General features: G+C 45.3%; 1 protein-coding gene across 7 annotated transcripts in view; it reads right to left on the bottom strand.

The window, feature by feature from the left end:
• LOC6738401 (four and a half LIM domains protein 2) overlaps positions 1 to 11,923 on the bottom strand; it is a 58,683-nt gene that overhangs the window by 11,587 nt on the left and 35,173 nt on the right. The window contains exons 1-4 of one of the 7 annotated variants that reach the window (XM_016171618.3): positions 8,640 to 11,321; positions 8,517 to 8,579; positions 3,963 to 8,329; positions 3,541 to 3,891 (exon numbers count right to left, since the gene is read on the bottom strand). The exons of 3 other annotated variants lie outside the window; for them this stretch is intronic. In XM_016171618.3, the coding sequence (XP_016032234.1) occupies positions 3,971 to 8,329; positions 8,517 to 8,579; positions 8,640 to 10,655 (6,438 nt within the window). In that variant the 5' untranslated portion in view covers positions 10,656 to 11,321 and the 3' untranslated portion in view covers positions 3,541 to 3,891; positions 3,963 to 3,970. Of the gene's footprint in view, positions 1 to 3,540; positions 8,330 to 8,516; positions 8,580 to 8,639; positions 11,322 to 11,923 lie in introns of those variants that run through there. 3 more of the 7 variants (XM_016171609.3, XM_002085173.4, XM_016171619.3) reach the window with 3 other exon arrangements.

The raw sequence follows: 11,923 nt of genomic DNA, 5'->3' as shown, positions 1-11,923 counted from the left end.
TGCACACTCAAAAATCGCCCCCCTTAAATCGCATGTCAGAGTTTTGAAAATTTTTCAATTTTTCACCAAATGAAATGTAGTGTGTTTTTCTTGTTGTTGCTGGCGCTTGTGCACACGACACCCAAACAAACACACTCGCGCAAATGGAAAAGCGAGGAAAATTCTCTCGCTTCCCACACTGCACTACAAACGACACGATCGCCATCTAGTGGAGCATAAATCGCTTTTCCCTTGGATCGGTTCTAAAACGATTCTAAAACGATGATGATCTGCGCGTCTGGCATTTTGGCTTATCGCACCCTGCGGTATTTTTGAATTTTCCAATAGATTCCCTAATTGATCTCCAGGCCATACATTATCGAAATTGTATTAATATATGGAATTTATTTTCGCATTCCGCAGTTTCTGTATTTTCTTGCATTATTACAGCATTTGGCATACAGACAGACATTGTGATGCCAATGGGCGAAAATGTTTATTGAATTGAAATGAACCAACAGGTGTGCCGGCAAATTGGAAAAATAATCTCAATTTAATGTAAGAAAAAATTCCGAAATTCTGAAATACCATAAATAGAAAGGGTGCGTTAATTTCAGTTCATTTTCATTTTGTGAATTTATGTTTGTTATGTTCTCCCCCTGGTACATTTCAAAAATTTGTTTGTTTTATGATTTGAAAGTAGCGTTCATCAAGGGCAAGTTAATAATTATGGCAACCATTCAATGATCTTATGCATTCGAAGAAAAAAGTCCATCAATATTCAGTATCTTTTCATAGAACACTTATACACCATGACCTCATCAGGTCCTAAATCAGTTCTTAAATTTTCTGGCAAATTAATATATTTCACCCAATTAATAACCGATGTTTATTAAACAGCAGAACAAATTTCCATTAGACAAATTGAAACGACACCAAAGGGCAGCCATCCAAGGTAAGTTTGGCGAAAACTAACAAGTACAAATGGCCAAATGGGCCGAAAGAATGTTCTAGTGACAGTTAGAAAGCTATTAACAAGGCCGTCTAAACCAAGCGGGGAATACGAAAAGCCCGTCCGATTAAAATGATTAATAAACAAAATCAACAGCTCGTGAAATGTTCTGGCTAAAAGAGGGCAGCCAGCACAATAAATACATGCACATTGTTTAAGAATCCAAATGTTGATGTAAACTGATTCACTGCCGAGATGGGAAATTTATGGTTCTAATGATGATGTGGCCAGTGACGTGGGATGCGTCAAAATAAAAAAAAAAGGGGGGGATTAAACATATAAACCACAAAGGGAAATGCTAATGAAATCTCAGACTTTTAATCAGTTTTTGTGGATTAAGTTGTCTACTTTATCAAATGAATATAAAATAAAGATATCTAAGCTAAAATATTAAACATTGCTTAGCATAAACATTGTAATAATAAATTGCATAATAATCCATAATAACAAGATAATATTAATCTAAAGGTCATTGGCAGAATAATTTTACTTGAAATCAAAATACATAATTACGCTTCCGGCTCAACTTCTTTGTGCGAATTAAGTTTCGCTGGCCATGCTCCTTCTATCTATCATATACAGTATGATATATGTTCGTGCTTGGCTATATGCACATACTTATAAAATAATGCATCGCATGTGTATATTAGTTGTTGCTATTTTCGCCGCAGACACGAGCAACAACAACAACTGCAATGGAGCCAAGTGAAATGCAATCTGCAAGTTGGTCTAAAAATAAGCCGCATTTCGCGAATCTTTGATAAAAAGTTTTTGCGTGATGTGACCGCTGTCCCCCCTCCCCTCCCTTGGATCATCATTACGATTATTTGGCATTTTTCACGCAGGCGTTAAAGCGTTAATTGGGTCATAAATTCAGGCAAAAGCACATATAGACAGTATAGGCGGTATAGAATATTCCAGCGTATTTTTATATTTCTGATTTCAGGGGTATTGAGCGAAAATCAACGTCAAACTGGGAAACTTTTCCGAGACAAGAAGCCTATTCTGTGTAAATTTTATAAGTTCAAGTTTAAGAACAGCTGCGCACCAAAAAGATTTGATTTTAATTTGGCACATTTTTAATATGTCTGTCATTTGGTTGCTGCAAATCAAATGAAATCATGTTTTTTGGAATATTATTGATGCCCCTAAGATGACGCTTAAATATGTATCTTAAAAATGCAAGAAAAACTGTATGGCGGTGTGCAAAAAAAGGTGTTTCATTTAACTGACACTGAATATATAAAATTCATTTACCAGCTGAACGCACAAAATTCAAGTGAATTTTTTTTAGAAAATTATTTAAGGCAATTTTCCGCGCGCAGTGCAAATACTATATATACACACACTTGTACTTTGGGGTAAAATATGAAAGAAAATATAACCGCAGGCTTTTAAGTGCGCCCCGCAAGAAAAATGAATTCATGTCAAAGACAAAACTATTGAATAAGACTTTTTGGCAACGTTTTGGCCGTGTTTGCTTGGATGTGGCTCTAACGCAAGTTCGGAGAGATACATTTATTTGCCGCACAAAATGCATTACGCAATGGGTTTTACAGAAATATATTCCAAATGGCCCGTTTACCCTGTGCAAAAATGGAGAACAAAGCCAAGTGAGCTGCGTAAACAAATCACTCGAGTGACACACTTTCCTGTTGGCCTGTCATAAATATTTTGGGAATTTTTCATTTTCAATTTCCCCCTTTTGAGATAATTTGTTATCTGCCGCGAACCTTTGTCGCCATTATGGGGCTGACTTTTGCTTAATTTGACTAAGGATATGACATATAAAACTTGACAGCGGCATCTCGCAAAAAAAACAAAGTGCAAAAATAATGTTTTTCCCTAAACTGACATAAACAAAACGATCTGCATGAATGAAATGCAAAGTTGGACACTTGGATTAGCATACTTTTGGGATAAAACAAAATACAATCTTAAAAAAAAGTTAGAATTGCTTAAATTTATGTTCCAAGCTTATTTTGACCAAACTTGCGTTTTTAATTATAATCTTGACATAATTTAGCTTTCTACCAAGAACAACAGATGTCCCCATATTTTCATTGACAAATTCTAGACCAACATAATGCCACTTAGCCCTGACCTTAGTGCCATCATTCAGACATAAGACCCAAGAAAACCAAATACTATATATACATATTACTCATGTTCATGACAGATTGTTTTTGTTTCGTTTATAGTCGTAATGACAACAGCATTAAAATCGAGTAAATCTATATGGCGTAGATTTTCCTTTGGGACTTGAGTGTTGGCCCATTGGTATTAGCCGTGTGTGTCAAGCGATGACATCATGCGAAAATGCAAATTGGGCCACAGATAGTCTTGTGCAGAATAATATGGGCAATTGTGGGGGAAGATTTATGAACCCTCTTCTTCTGCGGTTGCACTTGGTGGCCCATTGATGGGTGACACCGCTGCCGCGGCATGAATGATCTCAATGCCCGAGTATTTCGAGGACCGGTGCAGAATTGGCACAAACCGCAGATGCGATTTTCGATGGGGTGTATGACTATTAATAGCAACCAGAGTACAACCAAATGTTTTCTTCATTTATTCAGTTGGCTTTTATTCTCGTCATTTTTATAAAGACAAAAGTGTTAAGTATACTAACAGCTATGGTAAACAATCCTTCAATCGTTCGTTTTTTCTTGGTTTCAAGGTTTTTCTGGGTCGTTAGTATAATTACATAGTTTATACAGATCGGAATCTCTGGGATCCCGTGGACGGGTGTTTACCCTCAGTCAGAGGAGCGGATGCTGGATTCTGGTGACTGGATCTTTAACTGGGTCTGAGTTCATGTACAACGTGCTCGGTTTTGGATGTGGCTTGGACTGGATTGTGCTGGGCTGTGCTTGGCTTGACTTGGCTTATGATCATGTCTATAAGAAACAGATAGAGAGTAAATCAAATGGGTGATAGAGTGTGAAGGTTGAAGTTTTAGTTTGCAAACCAAGCGATCTAGAAGAGCGGATAGAAATTGGCATCTTTGAGTATATCGAAGGTGTCCACCACGGATCGCGCTGGTACCACTGCAGCCACCGTAGTTGAAGTCGAGGAGGGCGATCCACCAATCTCTTCGATTGATGATGCTGGGGTTATGCAGACACTCTGTCCAGTGCTAATGGTGGAAAGTAGGTTCTGCTGCGTGGATTCTGGGGTCAAATTTGTGGACACCGAAACGGGGGCAATCTCCGCCAGAGCAGCAGCTACTGCCTTATCCAAGAGAGAATCGTCAATGGTCTGGTTATCTTCTTTGGCTTCCTCCTTGCATTCCTTTGTTGAGGTCTTCTTGCGTTTTTTAGTCCTTTTCTTGGTGGACTGCTCTTCCTCTCTTTCCTGTGGTTCAAATTCAGCTATGCCCTCCAAGGATTCACCCACAAAAGCAAGACTGCTCCTAGGTGAAAAGGGTCCTGATCCTCCATTGGGCTCTTCATTGGTCAAGCTGCTTCGTGAGCTTCGCCTTGAGCGTGTTTTTCTCTTTGGCGGATCCGCTGCCTCCTGGTCATCACTGCGCCGAGAGAAACCCACTTGGTTGTCCGAATCATTATCATCCCGAAGTTCCTCTTCGGTTTTAGATCCTTTACGCAGCTTCTTCTTGCTCTTTTTCTTCTTGGGCTTCTCGGCTGGCAAGTCTTCCAATGGAGCCACTGCTTCTGGTTGCTCCTCGAATGCTTCTTCCTCCTGCGGGAGTTCTTCAGGAACATCTGGTAAAATTTCTCGAACAGGACTACGACTGAAGAGGGTGATACTTTCTCCGCCTAGACTGATCCTGCGGTTTTCCAATAGCTCTACGTTTTCGATTTCGCCGTTTTCTTCATTTGCATACAGCGGCTGCTCTTGATCCTGATAATGTTCGTCTTCCTGTTCTTGCTCTCGATCTTGCCACCCGAATTCCTCCTCAAATTGATCTCTGGCTTCCTGTTCTTCATCCTCTTCTGTCTTAACTTGGGTACTTCTTTCTCCCTCTTCATTGTCGTCCAGTCGGAAGTTCTTGCGCCAGTTGTACTCCCTCTTGGGCTTGTAATTAAGGTCCACCTCGATGTCATCTTCTAGGTCGCCAACTTCAAGTTTAGGATTAAAGCCATATCGGGTACGTAACCTTGTGGATTGTCGTGCCACTACATGCGCATCACCTAGGTAACGCATCTCAGAATCGCGATGATCACTTTCTGGTATCAACCCCAACGCAATATCAACATCTGAGTGTCGGGTACCGGAATGTGATCTTTCCAGTTCCCTGGTCTTGGCCCACAAGGCGTATTTCTCACTGTCAGAACCGGACTTTTCCTTCTCAGATTCGCTGAGATCCGAAGGCAATTGCTCCTGAACCATGGTCTCGTACTCCCTTAGAATTCCAGACTGCTTTCTGTTCTTTATGGCCTCATTGTAGATCTGTTCGATAAAGGAGTCCGGATCGGAGTATGGTGTGGCTCCGCCCACAGCACCATCGTCGAAGCCGTAGTCGAGGAAATCTTCCACATCATCTACCTCTTCCCAATCCTGAGCTCCCCGATTTTCATAGCGATCTGCATTCCTTTCTGCCTCTTCACATTCGGAAGTGTCATGGTGGGATTCATCGGTGGGTTGGGTGCGTTCGTTGTTATCCGAGATTCCCTCGTCCAACTCAAACTCAAACTCATCTTCGTCATCGATTTCCACCACCGTCTGTCGCGTGTCCTCGCTGTCATTCGAGCTGCTCCTGTCCTGATCCAAGTTCTCATGGTCTCCCACAATATCATAGCTATAGATGGCATTGGTGGAATCGAATTCAGCAGCTTCGGCCTCTGCAGCCAGAACAGCTCTTGCCCAGGAGTCTTCATCCCTAACCGGACTTTTTGAATCAGAAAAATCGTTTGCTTCTTGGGTGTAAAAATCCTCTTTTAACCAAGTCCTTGTTCCAGTTAGAGTTCGCACTTCGATCTGTGATATATAAACGTAGTCATCACTGGGATACTCCTCGACGGGCTGTTCCTGCGCAAGTGAATAGCGACGGAAGTGATGGTATTCATCCGGTTCCATGTCACCCATTAAAGCCGAGTCCGAGGCCCTTCGCTCGCTGTCCAAGAAGTCTGCGTTTAAGTGCCGCGAGAAGTTCTCGAAATTAATGCTCGAGGCGGCTAACCTATCTAGTAACTGATCCTGCAGCTCCCTCTTAGCCGACTCCGCTTCGATGTCCCTCAACTGGGTTAGCTCCTCTTCCCTCAAAGGCGAACGACTCTGGCTACGTGATCGCTGAAACTCGGCCGTACGATGACGCAAATCGTCCAGTTGGGCGGCAGATATGTCCTCGAACTCGCCAGTTCTCTCCTCGGAGTAGGTCTTGGGTTTGGCTCCCAGACGACTTTCGGTCAGAGAGTCTAGAATGGCTGCTTGGAGCTCCCTTTGAGCTGCAGCCTGTTCTCGAGCGTAGTCCATGCTCGATCCTGGAGATGGGCTCCGGGATCTCTGAAATTGGGCTGCCTCTCGACGTAGCTCCTTAAATTGATCGCTGCCTAGGTCTAAGGACTCCCCAACATAGGTGGAGCGTTTGAAACCGCTGGCCATGAGTTCGTCCTGCAGATCCCGTGCCACCTCAGAAACCGTGCGGTCCAAGTCCGGATTCTCACGTGTCATCTCAACCACTCTCTCTAATTCCGAATTAGTGGGGCTGAGCACGCGAAGCTCTATTTCCTCATTGGCATTGTGTAGCTTCTCTAGGGCATCCATATCGACCTCCCGCTGCTTTGCACCCACGGCCAGGACACTTTCCAACTCCTCACTATTTTTGCGTAGTGTGCGCAACTCACTACCCTCCAGGTTAAGCATCAAGTGGAAATCATCTTGCACCTTTTCTTGTGACTGTGAACGGGAGCGAGATGGGGACAAGGATCGCTTGTCGCGACCTACACCAACCTGTTCATCCTTCTCTTGAACATATTCATAGACGTACTCAACGGTCAAACGAGTTTCTGGCTCCGGGGTCCTTGCTCTCTCCTGGAGTACCTCGAAGAATTGATCATTCTGAGCAATCAGCCTCTCCCGGCGCTTCTGTACACTCTGCTCCAAATTAGCGGGTGTCGGAAGCGGCGAACGCGAGCGGGATCGGGATCGAGAATGGGATCGCACTCGATTCAGACGAAGTTGCTCGAAGAGTCTAGCCATGCTCTCCGGTGTATCCTCAGGTTCTGCTTCGGGTTGGGTAGTATTTTCCTCCGGTGGCTCGGCAATTTCAATGGATATTGTGGGTAGAGGAAGCGGTGAAGATGGCGGTGAAGCGGACTCTATTATGATCTGAGGCGAAGACATTTGATCGTGTAGTTTTTCGAAGATTTCATCATTGTGTTGAATGCGTTTCAGTCTACGACTTTCCAAGCTCTTTTCTATATTACCAGCCGTTGGCAGAGGAGAACGGGAACGAGATCGGGATCTTGAGCGGGCATTCCTCTCAGCTCTCAGGGTCTCTACAAAAAGTCGCATTTCTTCAGGCGTAGTTTCCGCATCCTCCATGTTCTTGTCAGCCATTTCATTAATCTCGATTACAGGCTGTGGTAGGGTGACCTCCAGTGTAGGACTTAATCTTCCATTGCCATTAGTTTCCATTTCCATAGAACCTTCGGAACTTGAGTGGGATAGACGTTCGGCGAGTTCATCGTTCTGTTTGATTAATCGCTCCCTGCGCTTATGAATGCTTTTTTCTAGGTTCTCTGAGGTGGGAAGTGGTGAACGGGAGCGGGATCTGGATTGAATCCTTCCGACAGAAGGCTCCCGTCCCCTTTCTTCCAAAACAGCACCAAGTGTAGAGCTTTCCAGTGGTTCGTGGACCATGGGTAATATGGATTTACCATCCCTGGCATCATCAGCTACAGTTTGCACTTGAAGTTGGTCATTTGTGGATTCGGTTTCATTCAAGTTCGACTCCAGAAGTTGAAGTACAGACTCGCAGTTTAGTTCGCCTGCAATTACACCCTCCTGAGTGTCGTCGTAAACCTCCAGCGATCGCTCCGTGTCCCCATCCATCAAATTTGCCACATTCTTGGGAGCTGGTGAGGGATTTCGCGATGCCGAACGGGATCTCGATGGGTTTACAGATGCGGTAAAGTCGTAGAAATCGCTGAGTCCCTCCATTAGCAATCCGTACTGATCCCGCCAAGGAGCCGTATCCGGCTGCTGGACATTGATAGCTGGTGCTGCTCGCGGTGGCTGTTGCTGCACTGACTGTTGCTCCTGGCTGGCGGACCAGCGCTCCGGATAATGCTCCATTTCATCCATACGTGGACTGCGTCGCAAGCCAGGTGAACCACCCCTTGATTGCTCCTCTGCTGCGGTAGAGGTTTGCAGCTTTTTCGGGTGGAAGGTGAAGCGGAAAAGCAAGCGGAATGTGGGAGCAGTAGCAATATGAAAAGCAAAGAGGTAAAGCAGTTAGGACAGTTTGTTATGCGGCAGTGGTGTGTGCGGTTGTTGTATCAGGTTGTGGTCGAAATTAGTGGGTGAGAAATGATGCCAGGTGTCTGTCCTACGCACTTACATTGGATTTGTTGCTGTCGTTGGTATCCACTGCTTGCGGGTTGTCCCTCTCCGTTTCTTTGTCCTAACGCACACATAATAAGCCATTGATAAAGATCCTCGACATGTGGATTCATTTACTTACCACCTGCTCCTTGGAAAGTTGTTGTTTTAGGGCGGCTACTGCCTGTTCGTTTTGTGCCTCAGTGGCCTCTTCAAAGGAGGACGATTTCGGCTCATTTGTGGCTTCATCCTCAACATCCTCTCCCCTGGAGGGTCTCTCTAGTTCGATTTCCTCCTCGTCTATGGAGAGCGCTTTTTCCCGCTTCCAGAACTCGGTATCCTTATAGTGCTCCGGCACAACCTCACCCCAGGGATTTGTGCTCTCCTCACCGAGCATCTCTAAGGATGTGGTCGACTCTGCCGTTGGTCTAACATCCTTTGCTGGACTCCTTTTGTGACGTCGGTGGGATTTAACCCTCAGGGTAGGTTCGCTCGTATACTTGATGGGGTTATAGTCCTCCCGGTCGCCGTGGCGCAACTCCTCCTCCTCTAGCGAGGTGAACATCTTTAGTTCCTCGTCGCGGGAGGCGCGCGACTCCCGCGAGGAGTTCGAGCTTCCACTGGATCGTCGCTTCTTAAAAGCCCTTCTTCTTCCTGAACCATCCTCTCGCATCAAAGGACGATTCTTAATGCCATCTAGAGAACGAAGGTAGTCCTCAGTGTACTGGACTTCCTGTATCTGATCTTCTCCTTCGGGTTCTGGGCGTTCACTTTCGATTCTGTTGCCTTCATCAGAGGGCTGCGTGCTGAAGGACGACTGCTGACTGGAGAACGAAGTTCTGGGTTCAAGGGAGGATCCTTCATCCGATACGCCAGGGAAGGTGAGTGTTTTGGACTTAGCTGAGTAGGCGTCTTCAGAACCACTTCCTTGACCAAATTGAGTTTTCACTTTATGCACCATGGGTTCTTCTGGAGGCTCCTGAAACCTGGGTGGAGCCACTTTCTTCACACACGGCTCCTCCACCACGGGTTCCATGCCAGCATACTCGTCTGCCTCCTCTTGGCTGTGGGTGGCTTGAAGTTGGCGCTGCTGTAACATCACCATCTCCTCTTCAGCCTCAAGAAAGCGTCTGGCGTTTTCCTCAATCATTCGCTGCTTTTGCTCCAGATCGGTTCTGCTGGAGATCAGGCGACGCGACTGCTCTGCGATGGCAGCATCCTCCTCTAGTTCGCTCTCTGTAGCGCTTGGACTGAGATCTCTTTCTGCTGCCAGAAGACGCTCTACAATCTCCGCATCCCTCAGTGCTTGCTCTTCCTCGTCAGCTTGATCATGCTCTCGCTGAATCTCGGCTTCAAAGAGACGACGTTCGGCTTCGGCTGCCTCGGCTTCAGCCAGGATCCTTTGTTGTTCGGCTCGCTCCTTTTCGGCTTCGGCCTGCTCTCTCTGACGCTCTGCCTCGATGATTCTTCTTTCGTTTTCTTCTCGCTCGCGCTGCTCTTCAGCTGCTTGCAGTATTCGCTCATTCTCCTCCCTTTCCCGTTCGGCATCTATCAGCCTTCTTTCGTTTTCTAGGCGTTCTTTCTCCTCGTTTTCGCGCTGTTTACGCTGATTTTCTTCTTCTTCTAGCTGTCTGCGTTCGGCTTCTCTTTGTTCTTGCAATTCTTTCTCCGCCTGCTCTTTTTCGCGCTGTCTTTCCGCCTCTACGAGCTTTCTTTGCTGCTCCTCCGATTCTTCTTTCTCCCTCTGGACTCGCAGTCTTTCTTCTGCCAGTTTGGCCTCGGCTTCGGCCAGCTGACGCCTCGTATCGGCTTCGATCTGCTGTTGACGTGCCAGTTCGGCTGCCAAAGCTTCTCTTTTATCTCCAGCAGGATCCACTCGTATTCCATTGACATATAGGACACCATCCTGCATGACATTGGTTCCTGCCAGGGCTTCCCTTTCGGCCGCCTCCTTGATCTGCTTATCCAATCGCTCTCGCATGCGAGGCAGTTCTTCAGAGTCAGCTGCTGCATCTGCTGAAGAATCGCCGGGATGTTGGAAAGTCCAGTGGTATAGATGGCGCGCCACAAAGGCGAATTCCAGGGCACCTAGGTATCCAATGAGCAGCGAGAATAGTAGCTCGCCGACGCCGGTAAGCGCCGTCTCCTCAGCGGCCATTGCGTAATGCCCAGAATCGAAACGGAATCCGAATCCTCCAACGCTCGCCGATGCAATGAGAGTATGTGTTGACGAGAAGCGAATCGGCTAACACGTATTATATAAAATATATTCACCACGCACTCGAAAAATTCACACCACTCACGTTAATGGCCAGCCGATTAGGTAATTCGAAAAATATTTATTTCACTTTCGCTCACAAATCATTGGACCAATCATCGATATATATTCATTTATCTACGTTTTGAGACGATTTATGAGAGCGCGGAGCGAGGAGAATCGGGATGGGCGAAATCGCCAGGCGGATGCAGTTGCTCGGGCGGCGAGCTCTTGTTTTCCGCTAATCGATCGTCTTGCAACTGATTAATGCCCCAGCCAATGCCCATGGGTCCCCCGATTTCTAGAGAACAAGTGAATCAGCGGCGAGAGAACCGCCAAGAACCGAATCCGTTCAAATGGCAAACGGCGCTAATTGACGGCCAGCGATGAGAGCAAAAGGCCTGTAGAGCTGACAAGACATCGCCGACTTTTGTCGCTGGCAATTTGGCAACACAAATGTATCTGCTGCTGTTCGCTGCCGCTGCTGCACTGCCTTGCCTCCGTGTCAAATGCCAAAGCAATCGGAATTGGCCAAAGCGGATTTTCTAATCAGTTTAGTCGACACCCCGCCTGCCGCGCCCCCTTTTCTTTCGGGGGATCTATTTTTGGTCTATGCTTCGATTGCTGTTTTCCACAAAACACTTTTCGCCACTTTCTGCTTTGCTCGCCGTTTTCGTGCGGGAGAACAGTAAGCGACATGGCCATAAATCAGATAAGGAAAATCAAATGAAACTGTCATTTCGATAAAATAATGAAGAGTTTTTGAATCTCAAACCATTATCAAGATTTAAGGATACTTTCGGAATGATGTCAGCATATTTTTTGGACTTATTTAAATATCCATTATTTTTGAATAATTAAACAACATTTAAAAGCATTAGTAATCGTTTTTCTAAACTACATACCACACATATTATTCATACGCACAGTTGGCTGCAATAATATACAGAGCTAAGGTCCCAATTTCCATAAAAATGTTTAATTTGGCATTAATGGTCACATCGTATCTCCGACTTTAGAAAAATAACATTTAAAAGTACAATGTTGAGATACAATTTTGTTTATAAAATGCCCAATTCATTTGTTTATTTTGCCTATAAAATTTGGTATTCTCGAAAGTGGGAAAAATATATTTAAGCATTCGTAATTCTTATGCGAATGACTTTTAC

The sequence above is a fragment of the Drosophila simulans genome, chromosome 3L (genome assembly GCF_016746395.2).
Source record: "Drosophila simulans strain w501 chromosome 3L, Prin_Dsim_3.1, whole genome shotgun sequence".
In the NCBI taxonomy this organism is placed as follows: Eukaryota; Metazoa; Arthropoda; class Insecta; order Diptera; family Drosophilidae; genus Drosophila; species Drosophila simulans.
Note: the sequence above shows the minus strand (reverse complement) of the source record. Positions and strands in the feature narration are given on the sequence as shown.